Source organism: Papaver somniferum, chromosome 7, assembly GCF_003573695.1.
Source record: "Papaver somniferum cultivar HN1 chromosome 7, ASM357369v1, whole genome shotgun sequence".
Classification (NCBI taxonomy): domain Eukaryota; kingdom Viridiplantae; phylum Streptophyta; class Magnoliopsida; order Ranunculales; family Papaveraceae; genus Papaver; species Papaver somniferum.
This window is the reverse complement of record NC_039364.1, coordinates 201,128,514-201,151,084: the sequence shown is the minus strand read 5'-3', so window position 1 is coordinate 201,151,084 and position 22,571 is coordinate 201,128,514. Positions and strand designations below refer to the sequence as shown.

Sequence of the window (22,571 nt, the reverse complement as noted above, 5' to 3'; positions counted from 1 at the left end):
ACCGGTTTTGAAAGTAAAAACTTCGCAGGATCATATAAGCACCACCTTGTTGGACAACAGGTAATGTCTGAACTTCTGAATGGAATGAATCAAGGCTAGGCATGCTTTTTCTGCTTTGGGATATCTGAGTTCAGCATCTCTTAATACTCGACTGAAATAGTATATGGAATGTTCGACTCCCTCATCATCCTCTTGAGCGATCAAAGCCCCTACGGCGGTATCACTGAACGCGGTGTAGAGGCACAACGGTCTTCCTTGGATATGGGACTTTATGACCGCTTGAGACGATAATATCCGTTGAATCTTCTGAAACGCTTCCTGTTATAGTGCGGTCTAGATGAAATTTGCTCCCTTCTTCAGCAAGCTAGGGGGTGAATGAAGCAACGAGGTGGGCCAAACCAGGTATGAAACGTCGAATGTAGTACGTTGCCCATGAAGCTTTGAAGCTCCTTCACAGTCCGTGCCGGCGGCATCGTGAGGATAGCTTGAGTCTTGGATGGGTCCACCTTGATCCCTTCAGCAGTTACCTTGAATCCCGGAAACTTTCCCGAAGAAACGCCGAAAGCGCATTTCAAAGGATTCATCTTCAGTTTGTACTCACGACACCTTTGGAACACTTGCCGTAGGACTCCTGTTTGATCCGCTCGAGCTTTCAACTTGACTACTATATCATCCACGTAATCTTCAACTTGCTTATTGTTGATGGTGGATTTTAGTTCAGGGCTAAAATTGTAAAACCAAATTTATGCGCTGACATCCTGCAAAGGATAAAGCCACTGATAAGTAATGAATACTTCTTCATTTTACTAATTCACCTAGAATGGAGCATGTGGAAACAACCCCAGTATTCTGTGAATTAAATATACAAAATTCATCCAGGTTGGAGCATGTAGAAACAACCCCATATACCCTGTGAATTTACAGCATTATTAATTAATGCATGACTAGCCTTGTATTTCCTGTGATGTTCCCGCAGAACTCTCATTATTAGTGCGGCATGACGACTGAGTGTTGCTCTCAGCAGAGTAACACGAATCTCCAAGTGTTAATAGTGAGGCATGCACGAAATACCCGTACATGCCACATCTCTCGGTGTGTTACACTAGCCCGATTGAGCATAGTTGAATCTGGACTGACAGTCTTAGAAACAATCACGACCATGCAAGTTGGCCGCATGATTTAACCAGCCTAAACGATCCTCAGCAGGAGCAGGCTACCATCTTAATGACCACCAGCGGGTCCGTTTATGCCTGGTCGGTCGAATACATACCACGCCTCCCAAACAACCACCGAACACCATCTTAGAGTAGGATGGTTGGGATGGTATGGAGCATCTTGGAAAACATGTACGCACAAGACTGTCAATGTCAGTCTCAAACAGATCGCGGCCGTCCAACTTCACCGACATGGTTGGATGGCATAGATCGTCCCATGGCCGGTTGGACAAGCGTTGTCCTGCACACCGGCGGGCCCCCTTCACGCCTGCATATTCGACCACCTCACGACCTAGCCAGGGAGAAGCAAACGCTCGCCCAAAGTTCGGCCGGCGTGATGCTTTAATGGTCGCAGGAAATTCCACTAAAGATCATAAATTGATCACGACCATCCAACCTCACCAGCATGTTTGGATGGCTTAGATCATACCCATAGCCGTCAGGCAGGTATTCGCATGTTCACCACCGGCCCAATGTGGGCCCCACATGGTCGGCCTCCCCAAAAGAGGAGCGTAGCTTTCCAATTTGTCCAGCAAAAGTAGCATGGACATGAAACCCTAATTAGGGTTTGCGACATATTACATGTGTCGCAAATCATTCGCGACCATCCATCTTCGCAGGCATATATGGAGGGTGTAGATATAGACTCAAAGGGTCCCAAGCATGTCAACATAATCGCCATGGGTCCGTCTACATGCGTGACAAATCGGCCAAGGACGACCATGGCTAGATGCATCGATTCGTGCGCCAAAACTAGGCATGTCGCACGGTTCCAATTGTAAACCGATCTCGACCACTCAACTTTGGCGGACAAATCGAGTGGCTTAGATCACATCTCCATAGGACAGTGAGGTACGGACGTGTACACCGGCAAGCCGTCTACACGCATATGCCCGGTCGGTCTTGCCAAAAACATCTCCCATGCATGGATTCAGTCAAGATGAAAGAAGATACTTGTGCACCTCCTAAACCCTAATCTGACGGTCGCAGATGTGGGTCGCAAGTCATCTCGTCCGTCCAAATTCTCCAACTTGGACGGATAGCCTAAGAAAATAGTTATGCAACCAGTGAGGCATCACCACTATCACCGTCCACCACTCTTCCACATGGGGTGATCGGCCAAATCAGGGCTTGCCTGTATAGCCTCCAAACGATCACTCGAAGATGGATGGACGTGATGTTATTTTAAGACGCTTAAATTCGTGACTTACTCCGTTAAGCCTTAAAACAGCGATGCTTCATACATGCTGAATATATTCGATGCATTACCTGCATAGTATACACACGATATTTCATAAATATCTACTTCCTAAATAACTTAGTTATTTAATCTAGCATCACATGCTACTTTATGTGGGTCCCACATCCACACATTCGAGACATCAAGCATGTCACAAACTGGGGGATACATACTGGGGTATTGGTCTGGCGGTTTACAGCGTGCAGCGTGCAACGCGCCATCACAAAAACGTGTTAGGAAGACATGGATGGTTAGTGATGATGAGAGAAGTGGGCAAGACTGGTCGTGTGACACTAACACACAACTCCACTACTCCATCACTCCACTTCCTCCACTTCCCATGAGAGACGTGGGTTAGGCTCAATGACTTATATAAATAGGTTCTCCTCTCTATTTCCAAAGAAAAAGACAAGACAAAAACCTAGTGTTGATACAGACATATTCAAACACCAGAACTGATAGCTTACATTCTGCAAGCCAGTTCAGCTTTCTGATACAAGTCATATACAACCAACACCTTCACAATCTCAACACCTTCTTCGCTTCCCTCCTTAAGATCAACCCCATCTTTTTCACTTTGTGACCGAAGCAAGTCTGGAACGGCCATTTCTTGGTTTAGGCCAGAATTGTACAGATTGATTTCTCGAATCAAAAGCACTCCCGTGCATGTGTTTAGGGTTTAGATTCATTTCTCATCCACACACCCCAAATTACCAAAACCGGCAGAAATAGTTTTCACCCATAAACAATTGGTAACCACATTGGGAGATTAATCTCTCGATTGCAAAATCAATTTTCAACTTCATTTCAATTTGTTCATATTGCAAAATGGTGGATCTTAGGTCTGAATCAGCAACCAATACCGACGGAGCCAGCGCCGACAACACTCTCGGCGTTGATATCCCGATTGGTGGTGTTACCTGTCAATGCAATAAATGTATCTCGTGGAATTACGTCCTCTACCACCAGCACCAGCGGAGTAGGAGGAGATATTCCATTGGGTGTGACGCCTCCTATCACCAGAGCCAGAGCAGCTGCAAATCCCGACGTCTCATCGAGTATAACGCCTCCGTCCGTCACCAGGGCAACTACCACTCCTGCTTCAGGACGAGGAGCCGGAGGAGCCAGAGGAGGACAACCCCCTATTACTATGGTGGATTTGATGGAGAGACAAGAAGTCCTTGCTAAGGCACATACGGACATGGCTGCAACTCAGAAAGAGGTACTCAGTTTTCTCAAGATATTAACTGATCGGTTGCCACAATAGCCAAGACAACCCCTTGAGCCAACAAAGAACGCATTCAACGCACCCGGAGCAGGTACTTCAGCGACGCGGGCCTACATGGACCTGATCAAAGAAGCGATAAACGACATCTCCTCATCAAGATGACATCAGATATGAGCGATCCTGTCATGGAGACTCCTACACTGGGGACTGATCCTCACAACGATCCTCCTCAAGTAAATAGTTTCAATATGAATCGGAGGCCAGTGGATCAGGAAGCGGCTTCTCTAGTAGAAAGTTTGTGTGAACTTTTACACCTCTCGAAGAATCAGCGGGCGGAGACGTTTGATGCAATCAACTAGATAGCCCTGGACGTGCACTTAACTCCTTCACGTCCAGAAGTCTCAAACGTACCAGAAACATCTGTGAATAATGTTACATTTACAGAGGACGACATGATGGCGGAATAAGGTCACAACCGGGCCCTACATGTTACTGCACGCATCAAGGATTCATAGTTTAAGAGAGACCTCATCGACACAGGAGCGTCTTCTAATGTGATTACCCTCAAGACTCTCAGGACAGCCAAGGTCCCCCCATGCAAGATCGTACGTCAGTCTACCACAATGACAGACTTTGAAGGAAACTATACTAGCACATACGGGTATGTCAATCCGAATTTATCAGTAGGGCCCGTTCAGTTAAAAGTGAAATTCGAAGTCATAGAGAAAGAGTCGGACTACCATATGATACTAGGGAGACCATGGCTTCATGAAAATAGGATCATCCCTTCAACATATCACCAGTGCCTGAAGACTATTCTGAATGAAGAAGCCATTCGTATTCCTGCATCATTGTCTCCATACACACCAATATGCGGAGTGGAACTGTTCTAACCGAGAGAAGCTCCGCAGGAAGAATCAGACAAAGTCCATTGCATCCCACTCCCCACATGGGCGTCAATCCAGGAGGAGGACCGACTCGCATCATTGAGGGCTAAGCCCCACGACGCATCTTTGCTGACGAAACATTCTTCTTCATCCGGTGAAGCCGAAACCCATTTTCACACCAAGAGGGAACGAATTTTTGTGGCGAGTCGTGAACAGAAAGGGAAAACGGTGTACCGACGCTGCTATTATCAATTAGCAGGGGAGACTGTTACCCAGTCTCTCCACCCAATGGAATGCTACAACAACCATAAGAAGAAGTTCTAGATGCTCCACAACAGCTGCAAGATGGCACTAACTCCACAACTGATGATATTGAAATCGTTGAGGAATCTCCTAGGCCTATCTCCATCATCTCAACCTTGTGTACGGATGAACGCACGAAGCTCGTGGAACTTCTCAAAGAGTGCCAGGACATATTCGCTTGGAGTCGCAGTTCAGACACAAGGAAAATGGACAGATAAGGTGTTGCATGGACTTGAACAGATGCTGCCCCAAAAACGATTCTCCTCTACCTAACATCGACATGTTAGTAGATGCAGCCAGCGGACACGACATGTTCTCCTCCATGGATGGATGTAGCGCCTACAACCAGATAAGAATGTACGAGCATGACGCAAGTAAGATAGCTTTTCGAACTCCTCTCGGAAATTTTATTATACTGTGTTGCCATTTGGTTCAAAGAATGCCGGTGCAACGTATCAACGCTCTATGACGGCAATCTTCCACTGGAGCCGATACCTCAAGGGAGCAACCTCAAGAAGATAACGATGCCCACGCGTCATGTCGAGCAAGATCCGGGCGAGTCACTTTATCAGACGATGGTGCATGTCTATCGTGCTATGTTGGAGAATCTGCGCTTTTGGTCATCCTCTGGAGCTGTTGAACGCTCATCTGCAACAGCATATGCCCTGCTACCAGTTTCGCTGAAGCAGTAAGAGGAAAACCATCGAGATACAACATCCTGCGCGCCAACTCTAACTCCAGTACCGCATACACGACTGCCACAATGATGAAACAACGTCCAAGATGACGGCAGAAACATTAAGAGATGCTTTCAGAATTTCGTCTCCCGTAGAAGAAGTAGTTGTGTTACCAAAGGAGTGTGACTGGGGAATTCTTAGCGCGTTGTCCATCTCAAACATGGATGCAAGCACGCTATCATTATGATTCCAAGATTTTCAAATACGAGTATACACTCAAGATAACAGACGTATTGTCAAAGATCAGTGATATTCCTGGATGTCTATGTAACGCAACGTAGTAAAGACGGCCTCATGAAACCAGCGTGAAAATATCTATCAAGTCGAAGTCTCAGTAGATACTCATGGGCAGGGGACTGTCTCCCTCTTTTTCATTCCAGAGGCAACATCAAGAAGTTATCGGTTCCATCATGCTTCTCGCTCTAATAACGAGACACCGCCAAGTTCGTGCCCATAGTTGTCACGCCTCTTCCTGTCAGTCTCTTCTGATCACAGCCGAAGCTAAGAACCGTTGTTCGTTTATTGATACCAGTGCCCGAGATTCACCATGGCAACGACCACTACGGACAGAGATAGAACCATGTAAACCATGCTTGGGGACTGAGGCTCAGCATGAAGTTCCTTCACCGTCAGTCTATAACTTCTTCAACATGAGAGAGATGGTCAATCAAGAAGCATGGAATTCTCAAGGATAAATCAAACTGAAGAGGAAGCCACTTAAATGCTCCCTCCAGCAGAAGCTGCTTCAATGGTCTATTCAAGAGCCGCCTCAACGCTCTCTCCGGGACCCACGTTCGCTTCAGAATCCTACTTCAATGCTCTCTCCAGGAGCCACCTCCACATTCGCTTCAGAAGCTGATTCAACGCTCTCCGGGACTTGCTCGCTCCAGAAGCTGCTTCAACGCTCTCCAGGACCTGCTCGCTCCAGAAGCTGCTTCAATGTTCTCTGCAGGACCCACATTCACATTTGAGCACACATGGTTCATTTTTGAGCAAAGCAAGCATGCGGTGGGTCCCACGTTCAAGCAGGAAGCAACGCCGGTGTTTGGTCAAGCTAGTTGGGTCGGTGTTTAGTCGAAGTAGCAAGGATGACACTCGAGCAAGCACATCAACCGTACGGGCAAAGCAAGCACAGGATAGGGCTGACGTTTGAAACATGTACACGGTGGACCTGTGTTTGATCAAAGCATGCACATCTGCCCATGTTCGAAGCAAGCATGCTTACATCGGGTCCCACGATCGACCAAAGAAGGCATGCAGTGGACCCACGTTTAACCGAAGAGGCATAAAAAACCCACGTTCGATCAAGAAGGCACATGATGAGTCCCACGATCGAGCGAAGCAAGCCCCGCAGTCCGTCGAGCAGGCACATCAGCCCCACGTTCGAGCAGAGCAATCACGAAGCAGGCTCTCGACCGAAGAAGGCATAGCAAGGTCGATCGAAGCAGGCAAGACCGACATCATGCTAGGGGAAAGCTCGCCTGGACGCCTCTTGAACATGACATGCTCCAAGGACAAGACGACCTGTCTCTCTTGGTAACATCTAACTTTGTCTCATAAGTTTTATCTGTATATGTCACCATCTCATGCCTACCCCACAATGATGCAACCATTATGTGCTAGGCAGGGGACTTAATGTTAATGGTGGATTTTAGTTCAGGGATAAAATTGTAAAACCAAATTTATGCGCTGACATCCTGCAAAGGATAAAGACACTGATAAGTAATGAATACTTCTTCACTTTACTAATTCACCTAGAATGGAGCATGTGGCAACAACCCCAGTATTTTGTGAATTAAATACACAAAATTCATCCAGGTTGGAGCATGTAGCAACAATCCCGTATACCCTGTGAATTTACAGCATTATTAATTAATGCATGACTAGCCTTGTATTTCCTGTGTTGTTCCCGCAGAACTCTCATTATTAGTGCGGCATGACGACTGAGTGTTGCTCTCAGCAGAGTAACACGAATCTCCAAGTGTTAATAGTGAGGCATGCACGAAATACCCGTACAGGCCACATCTCTCGGTGTGTTATACTAGCCCGATTGAGCCCACCTCTCTCGGTGTGTTATACTAGCCCGATTGAGCATACATCTCTCGGTGTGTTATACTAGCCCGATTGAGCATATTTGAATATGGACTGACAATCTCAGAAACAATCACGACCACACAAGTTGGCCGCATGATTTAACCAGCCTAGACGATCCTCAGCAGGAGCAGGCTACCATCTTAATAACCACCAGCGGGCCCGTTTATGCCTTGGTCGGTCGAATACATACCACGCCTCCCAAACAACCACCGAACACCATCTTAGAGTAGGATGGTTGGGATGGTATGGAGCAGCTTGGAAAACATGTACGCATAAGACTGACAATGTCAGTCCAAACAGATCGCGGCCGTCCAACTTCATCGACATGGTTGGACGGCATAGATCGTCCCATGGCCAGTTGGAAAAACGTTGTCCTGCACACCGACGGGCCCCCTTCACGCCTGCATAATCGACCACCTCACGACCTAGTCAGGGAGAAGCAAACGCTCGCCCAAAGTTCGGTCGGCGTGACGCTTTAAGGGTCGCAGAAAATTCTACTAAAGGTCTTAAATTGATCACGACCATCCAACCTCACCAGCATGTTTGGATGGCTTAGATCAGACCCACAGCCGTCAGGAAGGTATTGGCATGTTCACCACCGGCCCAATGTGGGCCCCACATGGTCGGCCTCCCCAAAAGAAGAGCATAGATTGCCAATTCGTCCATCCAAAGTAGCATGGACATGAAACCCTAATTAGGGTTTGCGGCATATCACATGTGTCGCAAATCAGTCGCGACCATCCACTTCGCAGGCATAGATGGAGGGTGTAGATGTAGACTCAAAGGGTCCCAAGCATGTCAACACAATCGCCGTGGGCCCGTCTACATGCGTGACTAATCGGCCAAGGCCGACCATGGCTATATGCCTCGATTCGTGTGCCCAAACTAGGCATGGTCGCGCGGTTCCAATTGCAAACCGATCTCGACCACTCAACTTTGCCGGACAAATCGAGTGGCTTAGATCAGATCTCCATGGGACAGTGAGGTACGGACGTGTACACCGGCAAGCCGTCTACACGCATGCCCGGTTGGTCTTGCCAAAAACATCTCCCATGCATGGTACCAAGATGAAAGAAGGTACTTGCCCACCTCATAAACCCTAATCTGACGGTCGCAGATGTGGGTCGCAAGTCATCTCCTCCGTTCAACTTTGCCAGCTTGGACGGACAGCCTGAGACAGGAGTTAGCCAACCAGTGAGGCATCACCACGATCACCGTCCACCACTCTTCCACATGGGGTGATCGGAAAAATCAGGGCTTGCCTGTATAACCTCCAAACGATCACTCGAAGATGGCTGGACGTGTTGCTATTTTAAGACGCTTAAATTCGTGACTTACTCCGTTAAGCCTTAAAACAGCGATGCATCATACATGATGAATATATTCGATGCATTACCTGCATAGAATACACACGATATTTCATAAATATCGACTTCCTAAATAACTTAGTTTTCTAATCTAGCGTCACATGCTACTTTCTGTGGGTCCCACATCCACACATTCGATACACCAAGCATGTCACAAACTGGGGATACATACTGGGGTATTGGTCTGGCGGTTTACAGCGTGCAACGCGCCATCACAAGAACGTGTCAGGAATACATGGACGGTTAGTGATGATGGGAGAAGCGGGCAAGACTGGTCGTGTGACACTAACACAGAACTCCACTACTCCATCACTCCACTTCCTCCACTTCCCATGAGAGACGTGGGTTAGTCTCAATGACTTGTATAAATAGGTTCTCCTCCCTATTTCCAAAGAAAAAGACAAGACAGAAACCTAGTGTTGATACAATCGTATTCAAACACCAGAACTGATAGCTTATATTTTGCAAGCCAGTTCAGCTTTCTGATACAACACCTTCACAATCTCAACACCTTCTTCGCTTCCCTCCCTAAGATCAACCCCATCTCCTTCACTTTGTGACCGAAGCAAGTCTGGAACGGCTATTTCTTGGTTTAGGCCAGACTTGTACAGATTGATTTCTCGAATCAAAAGCACTCCCGTGCAGTGCATTTGTTTAGGTTTTAGATTCATTTCTCATCCACACACCTCAAATTACCAAAACCGACAGAAATAAATTTAACCCATAAACACTTATGCATCATGTCTTGGAAGATTGTCGTCATAGTGCATTGATAGGTTGCACCGGCATTCTTCAAACCAAATGGCATTAAAGTATAATAAAAATTTCCAGGAGGAGTTCGAAAAGTTGTCTTACTTGCGTCGTGCTCGTACATCCTTATCTGATTGTACCTCCTATATCCATCCATAAAGGATAACATGTCGTGTCCACTAGTGGCATCTACTAACATGTCGATTTTAGGTAGAGGAAAATCGTCTTTGGGGAAGCATCTGTTCAAGTCTCTGAAGTCCATGCAACATCTTATCTGTCTGTTTTTCTTTTTTACCGGGACCACATTAGCCAACCAGGTCGGATGATGAATGGGTTTAATGAAGCCAACATCTAGCAACTTATGTATTTCAGTCTTGATTTGCTCTTCCACCTCGTGCCTGAATTGCCTCGGGGACTGTTTTATTGGCTTGGATCCAGGTATGACATGTAGATGATGGGTGACCAATTTTTCATCTGAACCGCTCCATATGTCAAAGCGAATATGTCCTGGTATTCTTTGAGAAGTTGTACGAGATTTGTGCTTTCATTCGTGGACAAAGTTGAGTTGATGGAGATAGGCCTGGGAGACTCTTCATTCCCGATATTAATGATTTCGAGCTCATCAGTCATGGAGTTGGTGTCATCCTGCAGCTGTCGTGGAGCATCCAGCACCTCTTCTTGTGGCTCTTCGTTGTTATAGCATTCCATTGGGCGGAGATATTGGGTAACAGTCTCCCCTGTTAATTGCTAACAGCGGCGTCGGTACACGGTCTTCCCTTTCTGATCACGGCTCGCCACAAAAGTTCGCTCTCTCTTGGTGTGAACATGGGTTGCAGCTTCACCAGATGAAGAAGAATGTCCTGTCAGTGAAGACGTATCGTGGGGCTTAGCCCCCAATGATACAAGTCGGTCCTCCTCCTGGATTGATTCCCACGTGGGGAGTGGGATGTAATGAACTTTTCCTGATTCTTCCCGTGAGGTTTCTCTTGGCTCAAACAACTCCACTCCACATATCGGTGCGTAAGGAGACAACGACGCAGGAATACAAACGACTTCTTTATTCAGCATAGTCTTCAGGCACTGGTGATACGTTGAAGGGACAATCCTATTTTTATGAAGCCACGGTCTCCCCAGTATCATATGGTAGTCCGGATCATTTTCTATGACTTCGAATTTCACATTTGACTGAACGGGCCATACAGATAAATTCAGATTGACATACCCGTACGTGTTGGTTTGGTTTTCTTCGAAGTCTGTCATCGTGGTAGGCCGCCGTGCGTTCCTACCCGAGAGAACCTTGGTCGTCCTGAGAGTCTTGAGAGTAATCACATTCGAAGACGCTCTCGTGTCGATGAGAGCCCTCTTGAACTCTGAGTCCTTGATGTGTGCAGTAACATGTAGGGCCCGGTTGTGACCTTCCTCCGCCATCATGTCTTCTTCTATAAATGTAACATTACTCACAGACATCTCTGATGTTTTTGGGGCTTCTGGGCGCAAAGGAGTTAAATGCACGTCCAGGGTTATCTGATTGATTGCAGTAAACGTCTCCGCCTGCTGGTTCTTCGAAAGATGTAAAAGTTCACACAAACTTTTCACTACAGAAGCCGCTTCTTGATCCACCGACCTCTGGTTCATAGTGAAGCTATTGACTTGAGGAGGATCATTACGAGGATCAGTCCCCAGTGTAGAAATCTCTGCGACATGAGAACCGCTCATATCTGATGTCATCTTGATGAGGAGATCGAGTATGCCGTCTATCTCCCCTTTGATCAGGTCCATGTTCTTCGTGTGAATCTCCTACACCCGTGCTAATTCGATCAATATTGGGATTCTTCCAGTTAAACCATCATATACACCGTCGGGAAGAGAGGTATCTCCATTGGAGGAACCTCGACCAAGATTTGAAGTTGTTTGGGAATTCCTAAGACCAACCATTTTGAAATAAACCAAATGGAATTGGGTATTGAAGAAATTGACTTCACAACCGAGAGATTAATCTCCCACTGTGGTCACCAATTGTTTGTGGGTGAAAACTGTTTCAACTGGTTTTGTAAATTTGGGTATGTGTGGATGAGAAACAAATCTAAACCCTAAACAAATGCACTGAACGGAAGTGTTTTTTGATTCGAGAGATCAATCTATACAATTCTGGCCTAAACCAAGAAATGGTCGTTCCAGACTTGCTTCGGTCACAAAGTAAAGGAGATGGGGTTGATATTAGGGAGGGAAGCGAAGAAGGTGTTGAGATTGTGAAGGTGTTGGTTGTTTATGACTTGTATCAGAATGATGAACTGGCTTGCACAATGAAAGCTATCAGTTCTGGGTGTTTTCTGGATACTGTGACAACACTTGATTTTTCTGTGGTGTTTGAAAATAGGTGAAAGTCCTATTTATACAAGTCATTGAGCGCAAACCTTCATCTCGTATGAAGTGGAGGAAGTTGAGTGATGGAGTAGTGGGGTCGTGTAGGTGGTTACAGGATCACGTCTTGGCCCACTTCCCTCATCACCTTAACCGTCCATGCCTCCTGACACGTTCTTGTAAAAGGGCACGTTGCACGCCGCACGTTGTAAACCGCCAGACCAATACTCCAGTAAGTATCCCCCAGTTTGTGACATGCTTGATGTGTCGAATGAGTGGATCGTGGGACCCACAAGAAGTAGCATACGATGCTAGGTTAAATAATTGAGTTATTTAAGAAATCGATATTCATGAAACATCGGGTATACTTTATGCATGAAATTCATCGAATACAATCAATATGTATGAAGCATCGTTGTTTTAAAGCTTAACGGAGTAAGTCGCGGATTAAGCGTCTTAAAATAGCTGCATGCCCAACCATCTTCGAGTGATCGTTTGAAGGCTGCATGGGCGGGCCATCCCTTGACCGATCACTCCTTGTGGTAGAGTTACGGACGGTGATCACCAAGGTGCCTCATTGGCCATTTAACTCTTAGCTTAGACTGTCCGACTAAGCTGGCAAAGTTGCACGGACGAGATGATCTGCGGCACATGTTTGCGACCGTTGATGGATTTTAGGGTTTTAAAGAGGTGCATAAGCATCACTCTTTAGCTTGACCGAAATCAAGCATGGACAAAGTTTCTGGTGGGACCGATCGGGCATGCTTGTAGACGGCTTCCCGGTGTACAAGTCCATGCCACTCTGTATCGCGGAGGTGCGATCTAGGATACTCAATTTGTCTGGCAAAGGTAAGTGGTCGTGATAGATTTGCGATAGAAATCCCTTGCCGCAAAGGATTTGGGAACTGCGTGACATGCCTCCTTTGGGCGTGCGTTTCGAGGCGCTCGACCATGGTTGGCCTAGGTCGATCGGTCACACGCATAGGTGGGCCCACGCTGATCACATTGATACTCTTGGTACCTCTTAAGTCTACATTTACACCCTCTGGTTAGGATGGCGAAGATGGATGGACGCGATCGAACTGCAACAGTTATCAGCGCCGCAAACCCTAATTAGGGTTTTAGAACGGTCACGCACGCGTGACTTTGGCCAATCGGTTTGGCAAGCTATGCTTCTCCTTTGGGGAAACCGACCATGTAGGGCCCATGTTGGGCTGATGATGAACTTATGTGTCATGTCCGATGGTCCTAGGCGTGATCTAAGCCATCCAAACATGCTGGCGAAGTTGGATGGTTGTTATCGATTTAAGACGCTAGTGGGATTTCCACGACCCTTTAAGCATCACGTCAGCCATACTTTGAGCAAGCGTTCATTGCTCTAGGGCTAGGTCGTGAGAAAACCGATCAGGTGGGTGAGGAGTGGGACCGCCAATGCGTGCACTGGAGCTTCACTGACCATTCGCGGGATGATCTGAGTCGTCCAACCAGGCTGGTGAAGTTGGACGGTCGTGATGATTTTAAGACTGCCTTGAACAGTCTAAGCTCGTCGAGCTTCTTCCAAAGCAGCGCAACCACCCTATTTTAGGGCTGGCATTTGACGTGCTGGGAGGAGTTCGTGTGATGTTCGACCGGCTAGGGAAAAAGTGGGCCCGCCGGTGGTCATCACGTCAATCACCTACTCTTGCCAGGGTTTGGCTAAGCTTGTTAGATTGCGCGGCCGACTTGTATGGCTGCAATCGTTTCTGAGACTGATATGGACAGTCCAGATTTCCCTCAAGGAAATTAAATGCGTTCAATCGAGCTGAAAGCGCATCGATTCGAAGTTCTCTTTGTCAGATAGTGATGTAGCATGTACGGGTATTTCATGCATGTATCGAAATTGGCACTTGGAGATTCATGTTATTCTGCTGAGAATGAACACTCAGTCTTCATGTCATGCTAATAATGAGAGTTCGGCGAGGAACAACATAGGAAATACTAGGCAAATCATGCATTAATCGATAATGCTATAAATTCAAAGAATATTTGGGATTGTTGCTACATGCACCATTCTAGGTGAATTTTGTGTGTTTATAGAATTGCTTCAAATAAATAAGGCGAGAGGTTTTCTGCGCTCATCGCTTATTAAATGTCTTTATCCTTCGCAGGATGCCAGCATATTACTTTGGTTTTACAATTTTATCCATGAACTAAAATCCACCATCAACGGCACGGAACCTAGCCATACTCGGGGATATTGGTACACTTCATTGGTCATGCACGGAACCTAGCCAGACTCGGGGCTATTTATAGTGACACATAGTTAAGATAAAGATACTTATATTATTGATAATTAGTCGTCTGACGTACATATAGTTATTATGCATAATAGGTTTTTAGCCATTTACCATTGATAAGGGTGTTTATCCGTGATCCATTCATCCGTTTGGGGTAGTAATATCCACTCTCCGCTGCTTCACTAATCATATAAGGGCCTTCCCAATTCGCGGCGAACTTTCCTGCTTTTTCATTTCGTTGAACGTGCGGGCGATCTTCATGACTATGTCGTTTACCGAGAATTTTTTTTCCTTCACCTTATGATTGTAATATCTTGTCGTCCTCTGCCTATACTTGTCTGAACCGTTCGGCTTTGGCTCTTCGCTCCTTTAAAGTGTCAAGATGGGAAAATCGACTAACCTCGTCTGGAGTATTGAGACTAGCCATAGCTACTCGTGCGGAAGGGATAGCGATTTCTGCTGGTAGTATTGCATCCTCCCCGTATACTAGGGAATAAGGCGAGGCCCCAGTTGAACTTCTTTTGGAAATGCGGTACGCCCAGAGTGCAAGCGGTAGCTTCTCATGCCAGCTCTTGTGATGATCATGTACCTGTCAACTTAATATTCTCAACAATGTTTTATTGGCAGCCTACGCTTTTCCATTCCCCTAAGGGTAATAAACAGTCGAAGTATGAAATTTAATACCATACTGATCTAATAATTCATGGACCGTCTGGTTGACAAATGAAGTCGCATTATCCGAGCGAATAATCATTCGCGCTCCAAATTGGCATACGATATGTTCTTTGATAAATGCAGCAATAGTGGCTCCATAGTAATCACAGAGCGGAATAGCTTCTACCCATTTTGAGGAATACTCGGTTGCAGTGATAATGTATTTATGCCGTCCGGACGAAGTTGGACTGATCTGTCCAATGATATCGAGTTCCCAGCTATGGAAAGACCAGGGGGTAACGACACTATGCAGCAATGTGTGCGGATCATGGATTAATGGTCCGTGGCTTTGACACTATTGACACTTTTTTACATGCTCGGTCGTATAAAATTCCATCGTAGTCCAGTAGAATCCTCCTTCGTATAGTTGTAGAAACTGTTTCCTCATACCTTGATGCTCCGCGTTATGGGATGTAGCCATTACTATCTCCGACTCTTCTTGTGATAAACATCTCAGTATTGTATCCCCATAGCTTCTCCTATAGAGGATTCCTTCGTTCATAAAGAATCGACCGGCTTTCCGATGAATCTTGAGTGTGTCTTGCCTGTTTTGCGGCAAACGTTCATGCTGAATGAAATCTATATATGATTGCCTCCAATCTTCTATATCTGTGCTGCACACTTCTGTTTGTTGTGGAGGCGCTTGACAGTCTTTGCACTTGACTTGTACTATCGCCGCTTGAACTGCCATGCCCGGCCAATATACACCCATTCTCTGAAGGCGGCGGTACAATGGTATTCCTCATGTCTTTCCGCAGGAATCTGTGTGAACACGGCTTAATATCTCTTATGCCTCTATTTTCCCCACTCAGCGGGATAGGGCTCCCCCAGGTGTTCGATAATATAACGCTCCTCGTACTACTACGAATTTCTTTAGCACCTTAGTGGGCAACATCTATTCATCTGCTCCTTTAGTTAAATCTTCAATATAATCCGCCCTCCAGTCATCCTTTTGTTCGAACGCCGCGTCTTCCTTCCAAGTGCTCGGTAGCACCCTTTTCTTCACTACTACTGTCTCTTCATCCACTTCGTTCAATTGCATCTTTGTAGCTAAAGTGGCTAATGCATCGGCATGACGGTTAGTGGTTCTCCCCGTATGCTCGATTATGGTACTCCCTCTTTTTGCTATCAATTCTTGGACTTCCGCTCGATAAAGAGCTAAGTGCGCCTCTTTCACTTGGAAGTCTCCTGATATTTGACTCGTAACCAGCTTTGAGTCTCCCTTTATGTTTATCGCTCCCATATTAAGTTCTTCCTCCATACGTAGCCCCAGGATTAATGCCTCATACTCCACTTCGTTATTATTACACTCGAAATCTAGCTTGAAGGATAACGGCAGCAAATCTCGTTTAGGTGTTTCGAAAACTATACCGGCTCCTCCATGGGAACCATACGATGATCCGTCAAAGAACATTGCCCATCGTTCTTCTTCTTCTGCCTCTGCAACCTCTCCCGGTATCTCTTCACTTATTTCCATCATGTCTGTTCCTGGAAACGCGGCCAACAGATCTGCAAACGCATGTCCGCGCACTCCTTTGGACCGTTGATACTTTAGTTCAAATTCAGACAACTATAGTAACCATCGGGCTGTCCTGTCGGATAAGACAGGTTTGGTGGCTAGATAGGCGATTGGATTAGCGGTTGCTACCACTATGGTCTCGTGAGCGAGAAAATACGATATCAATTTCTGTGTGGCGTAAATGAGCGCTAAGCCTGCTTGTTCCGCCTTTGAGTATCTAAACTCCGCGTCTCTGAAGCCTCTATTGATGTAGTGGATCGGACATAGTTGGTCATTTCGGAGGTCTTGGGCTAGCAGCTCTCCGACTGACATACTAGTAAAAGTTGTGTATAGGTAAAGAGGTTCACCTTTGACAGGCGGTCGTAAGACTCGTTCGCTAATCAGACATTCCTTAAGATTCTGAAAGGCTCGCTCTTTATCATCTCCCCATTCATACGGATTATTCTTTTTTAATAATGGTGAGAAGGCGGACAACAGTTGTGCCAATCCTGGGATGAATCTCCGGACGTAAGATATTCTTCCTATAAAAATTTGCAATCACATTTGCGTGCGGCATCATAGTGGTTATCGCTTCCACTTTGCTCGGATCAATTTGTATTCCTTTGTTTGTGACAACAAATCCCAAAACCTTTCCGTAGGTAACACCAAAAGCGCATTTGAGAGGGTTCATCTTTAGGTGATACTTTCTACATCTACCAAGAACGCGCTTCAAGTGATCCAGGTGATCTTCTCGTGCCCTAGATTTTACCACAATATCATCTATGTATACCTCCATTATCTGATGCATCATATCGTGAAAAATAGCTATCATCGCCCGTTGATAGGTTGCGTCTACGTTCGTCAGTCCGAAAGGCATCACAACATAGTAAAAATTCCCATACGGCGTCTGAAAAGTTGTTTCGTGAGCATCCTCCGCTTTCATCCTCACCTGATTGTATCCGCTGAACCCATCCATAAAAGAAAACATATCATGCCCGCACGTATTATTGACCATTTCATCTATATTAGGCACCGGGAAATCGTCTTTAGGACATGCGCGATTCAAATCTCGATAATCAACACAGCATCAGACTTTTCCATTTTTCTTAGCCACTGGTATGATATTAGCTAACTACACAGGGTGTTGGATTAGTTTGATAAATTTGGCTTTAAGTAGCTTATCCACCTCTTCCTTGATGGCGAGTTCTATCTTTTCCAGGAAATTACGGTTCCGCTGTTTAACTGGCTTGTACTCGGGTGAAATACTGAGGTTCACTCCACCAAATTCTGGGATTAGTAACAGAACTGCGTTTTAGTAAAGGCTTTTTCCTGTTGCAGAAGTCGGTGTTACATTTTTTGTAACGACAATGAGCCCTTACGAACTTTGGTTGTAGGACTTAGTAACAGCTGTCAGCCGTTACGAATCGGCACGTTGTAACAGCTAGGCCGTTACGAATGTTTTGTAACAAAGTGGTCGTAACATCTTTCTGCCGTTAAGAATTTTTTTGTAACAACAAAAAATTACTGCCAGTCAAGATTGACCGGCAGTTCATTTTCTGCCGGAAATAAGCCGGAATTTCTGTTAACCTGCATCCACATTTCATATCATCCACATTCAACAATCAATTTACACTACATTCAACCAATTCATGTCAGAAAACAACACAAATTCTTCTAAGTACAATTTTTTTTTGTTAAGTACACAAATTCTTCTAAGTACCAATATTTTTGTTAAGTATCAAATTCCAAGGGAATGGATAGAAACTAAGTTCCAAATTTCTAATGCAATACATAGAAACTTACTAACTTCCTACATAGAATCTGATTGGTCCAGCTGCTCATCCCCGGTGCCCATCTCGACGATATTAAGCACAATCTTGCTCCTTTACAGGAAAGAAAGAAAGACATTACGGCAACCTCTTCAATTATCTCAGCCTATCAAAAAACATCATAATCAATTCAATGCAGCAAGAGTTGGTAAACACTAATTTAGATGGAACTGAGAAAACAATGACAAACCTTCTCTTCTTTCTTCTTTCTTCTTCTTCTTCTTCTTCCTCCCAAGTTCTTCAGTTGTTTCCACCTAAAACCACCAATCAAATTTCAGTATATACAACTATTCTGATATCACGAAGCTTATAACATATACCTTATTCACCCAAGGAACCACCTAGGTTAAAATGAAAGATATTACCATGACTGAGAACATGTCAAAAAATGGAATGCCAAAGCAAATTATTCTACATACAGGTAAGATGTGATGTGATCCATTAGGGGATTAACTGAGATGTAACCCTGTAGGGGACTATAGATCCATCAGATTTTCTTACTAACAATGTCTAAGGAGGGAAGAGTAACAGCAGTTCACGACGAAGTGCAAATGCATAAGAAAATTTGCAACAACGACAAGACTATAAATTCTTGAAAAAGGACAGATACATGTAATGCTCGAGGGTGTAAACTCTATTTAACAGGGTTTTCCCATGAACATGGTTGACTGCTACCAAGAGAAAGGAGAGAAGAGCCTAATAGGAAGGAAAAAAACCAGGCGGTAGAGAACACTAAAAATTTCAATACAATATATAGTGTCAAAAACAGAAATTGTAGGGATATTGTATTTTAGCTCTCCCTTACAATATCTAGGAAGCTGCTTCTTCCTCGTCGGCTGCGGCTTCGAATGTCTCTCCAGCCATAAGCTCTGGCACATCATCGTCATCCTCCTCAGGGATTGTTCCTGGAATGCCACCTGCACCACCAGGCATCTGCTTCTGGAATTGTTCTGCAAGTTTCCTCAAGTTGTCCAAGTTATCGGGTCCTGAAAAAGTAACACCAAGTACAAGGCATATCGTTGTTTAAACACCAAACACCAGTACCAACAATGATATTTGGAAATGCACAAGGAAACACGGAAAATGAACAAAGGCAAACTTACCCAATTGGTGGATAATTCTGGGTAAAAGATCTTGCAATTCTGAAAATACACAAAAAATAACCGAGTAAGTTTTCCAAACAACAATGGACATGCGAAACACAGCAATGATGGTCATGGTACTGCTAAACCACAGAGAAGCACCAGGATAACTTGTATATCTAGTAATCACTTGATTAAGCGTAGAAATTGATGTCCGGAGTATATGATCCACAAAATGAACAAATACTGTTGGTGCATTAAACATTAACATAAAGAAGAATACATTCTCGTGCTAGAAAGCTAAACAATGATAATGGAGGAGCTTACTCTTTGTTTGAGGAGAACCACTAACAACCCATGTGTTGGCAGCGATCGAAGCTTGAACTGAATGAGACATCAATTTCATTGCTTAGTACAATACATATAGAATCATGAAGGCCTGCCAATACTAACCAAAAAAGAACTGTCCGCTAACTGAATCCTAAAACTCATTATATTTATACCTTTAGGGTTTTGGAACTGGATGACTACATCATCCTTGAAAATATTAACCTCCTCAATGGCTGGAATGGCATTAACATCTATTCTTTTAAGAGTGCTTTGAAAGGAATACATGGAAGCAAAAGATCCTGCAAAGACTGGAATTAATGAATAAAGTTGCAATTCCAGCTACACCAACATAGAGTTTGTCATGAATTATGAAGATTTACTGAAAGTCAGTTGCAATAGTTTGTCATGAATTCTGAAGATTTACACAAAACTACTGCCAACACCTTTAGGTTCTTTTCTAGTAACATTCTGGTAACACAACCACAATCATAAACACTCATAATACAACATACAAACACCGAAATGTGCATAGGTTACTTTAACGAAACTGTTGTGACTACATAAAGAGTCATAGACAGCTTTCTAATGAAAACTTTGTAGTATAACAACCACTAGCATAAAAAATGAAAGAAACAATTCAAATTCCCTAAATAGGGAAAGCATACCTAGCCAAGGTGGACTAACTTGCACATCAAGAGAATAGCTCAGGAAGAAATCTTCATATACGTACCCAGTTCAAGCTGCCACCAGTAAAAAAACAGACTACATTAAAGCCAAAAACGCAATCACACTGAAAGTCTTATACTACTAAATTAGAAAAGAAAAGATAAAATAGATCAGATGTTCCAAGAGAGCACAAAGTAATTTAGGGGTTGATGGCTTTTGTTTCTCTGAGCGACTCAAGAGCCTTTTTTCGCAGTCAATCTCATGTTGCTTTGGATCAATATATTCTTCAGTGTCAGACTCCCTCCTCAAAGCAACATCATCATGGTTTTTCTTAGTATTCGCAGTTAGGAATTCTTATTCTTCAACCTAAGATCCTAAAACCGGTTGCATATTCTTATCAATGAAAACATTAGCTTTACATACTCACTCATATATGTCAGATGGATAACCACAAAATAATACTAACTACTGATTATAATCAAATTGAAACCGCGAACAAAAAATAATACCTTCAATCAATCTTAAACACCAGCAAAGTTTTGCATACCACCGATGTAGAGAATACCTGCTACAGAAATAAGCTTATGACTCTCATGGTCAGTATTGAATAGGTCCGGTGATTATGGCGCTGGCAGTGATTACAGTTATGCTAGATTAGGATGAGAAAATTCATTAATTTCAAAGTAGATATAAAAATTTATCTAGTTTTGAGAATTTTATACCCTAATATCAATTTCAAAGTACAATCAAAATACCCAATATGCATAATAGAAACAAAACAACAAACCCCATTGTTAGCGGCTTACTATTAAAAGCAAACCCTCATTCTGATCAGCAGCGAGATGAAATTGAGGAAGAAAACCATCAGAACAACACACTCGAGGCATTCTCCATAAGCAACCCATTGCAACACTGCAGAACACCATTCTACTTTCTTCTCAGGCCAAATCACCATCAATCTCATTCCCTTGCATACAATCAACACATAAACCCATGTAAGCAATCCATTTGCAGTACCCATCAACTCCATCTCACCATTTTCTTGTAAACCTAATACATTCATCTAGTCTTCTTTTGAAGTTTCTCAGCTAACAATACCACCAGTACTATCAATAATTCACGCACTCTGTGACTCCATCCTTTCTCTGTTGCATAAACTCATTCATCTGTAATTTCTTGTTCAAACCTTCTCCAACACCAGCACCAAGAACCCGCAATCTCACTGCATCTAAATCACCAAACCCTAGATGTCAATTTTCTGTACAGCTCGTCACCAATATCTCAAAACCTAATTCAGACAAAACCCAATCAACAAACCATAGATGTCAATTCTTCTGGCACGCCATCGATTCAGATTTGCAGATTGAAACCCTAATTTCTACTTTCTCTATCTCGCTTTGTACAGGACAAGCAGATATTAATAAAAGAAAATGAGGAGATAAAACATAAAAGAAGAGAAGAGAAAGAGGTTTGGTCGAGAGATCGATGGAAGAAACTGAGAAGGTAAATAGGTTTCTCTTTTTGCCTCTCTGGTCTTTGATTTTGGACAGAAGAAATGAAATTCATTCGAAAGATTGAACTTAGGGTTGGATAGAAATTTTATGATCGAGGCGCATCTCGAGAAGAAAATGAAGGGTAGAGATATTAGGCTATGAATAAACGGTGTAGATGAAACACAATATCCACGCATGTGAATGGCACATGCAAATTTTAAAAGTGTTACCACCCGTGTGACCAAGCGTGTGACTGGCACGCCTATAAAAACTTTCGTATCGGCTTATCCTGTTACGAATTTTTAAAAATTAGTAACGCACAATGCCTGTTACGAAATTTTTGTAACGGCCATTTGTAACCGGAAATACCTTTAGTCAAGGATCCCCCTTCTTATGAGATGAGTGCCTCTCGTCCCAGACTAAGGAATATTTCTGGTGGTGACAAGCGAAAGACATCTCCAGGAGGTTCACCGGTATGTATTCTTTTGCATATTCCTCATAC

General features: G+C 44.2%; 1 protein-coding gene across 6 annotated transcripts; it reads right to left on the bottom strand.

Moving 5' to 3' along the window:
- Positions 1–18,249: 18,249 nt before the first annotated feature.
- LOC113293284 (nascent polypeptide-associated complex subunit beta-like) lies at positions 18,250–22,105 on the bottom strand. 6 transcript variants are annotated; one of them, XR_003332177.1, is made up of 9 exons: positions 21,383–22,105; positions 21,086–21,204; positions 20,576–20,650; positions 20,084–20,209; positions 19,908–19,964; positions 19,602–19,640; positions 19,304–19,484; positions 18,689–18,752; positions 18,250–18,604 (listed from the first exon to the last, which is right to left on the bottom strand). XR_003332177.1 is itself a non-coding variant. In XM_026541973.1 (7 exons), the coding sequence occupies exons 3-6, from the start codon at positions 20,193–20,195 to the stop codon at positions 19,309–19,311; spliced, it is 384 nt and encodes a 127-aa protein (XP_026397758.1). In that variant the 5' UTR covers positions 20,196–20,209; positions 20,576–20,650; positions 21,086–22,105; the 3' UTR covers positions 18,250–18,752; positions 19,304–19,308. The 6 variants fall into 6 exon arrangements, 1 of the variants encoding a protein (XP_026397758.1); XR_003332180.1 differs by having other exon boundaries at positions 21,086–21,144; XR_003332179.1 differs by having other exon boundaries at positions 21,086–21,141.
- Positions 22,106–22,571: the final 466 nt, after the last annotated feature.

Coding starts and splice junctions, on each gene's coding strand:
- LOC113293284 (XM_026541973.1), bottom strand. CDS start 20,195: ATGTATTCCTTTCAAAGCACTCTTAAAAGAATAGATGTTAATGCCATT. Junction 19,965..20,083: donor CCAGTTCCAAAACCCTAAAG/GTATAAATATAA, acceptor TGTCTCATTCAG/TTCAAGCTTCGATCGCTGCC. Junction 19,641..19,907: donor TGGTTCTCCTCAAACAAAGA/GTAAGCTCCTCC, acceptor GTGTATTTTCAG/AATTGCAAGATCTTTTACCC.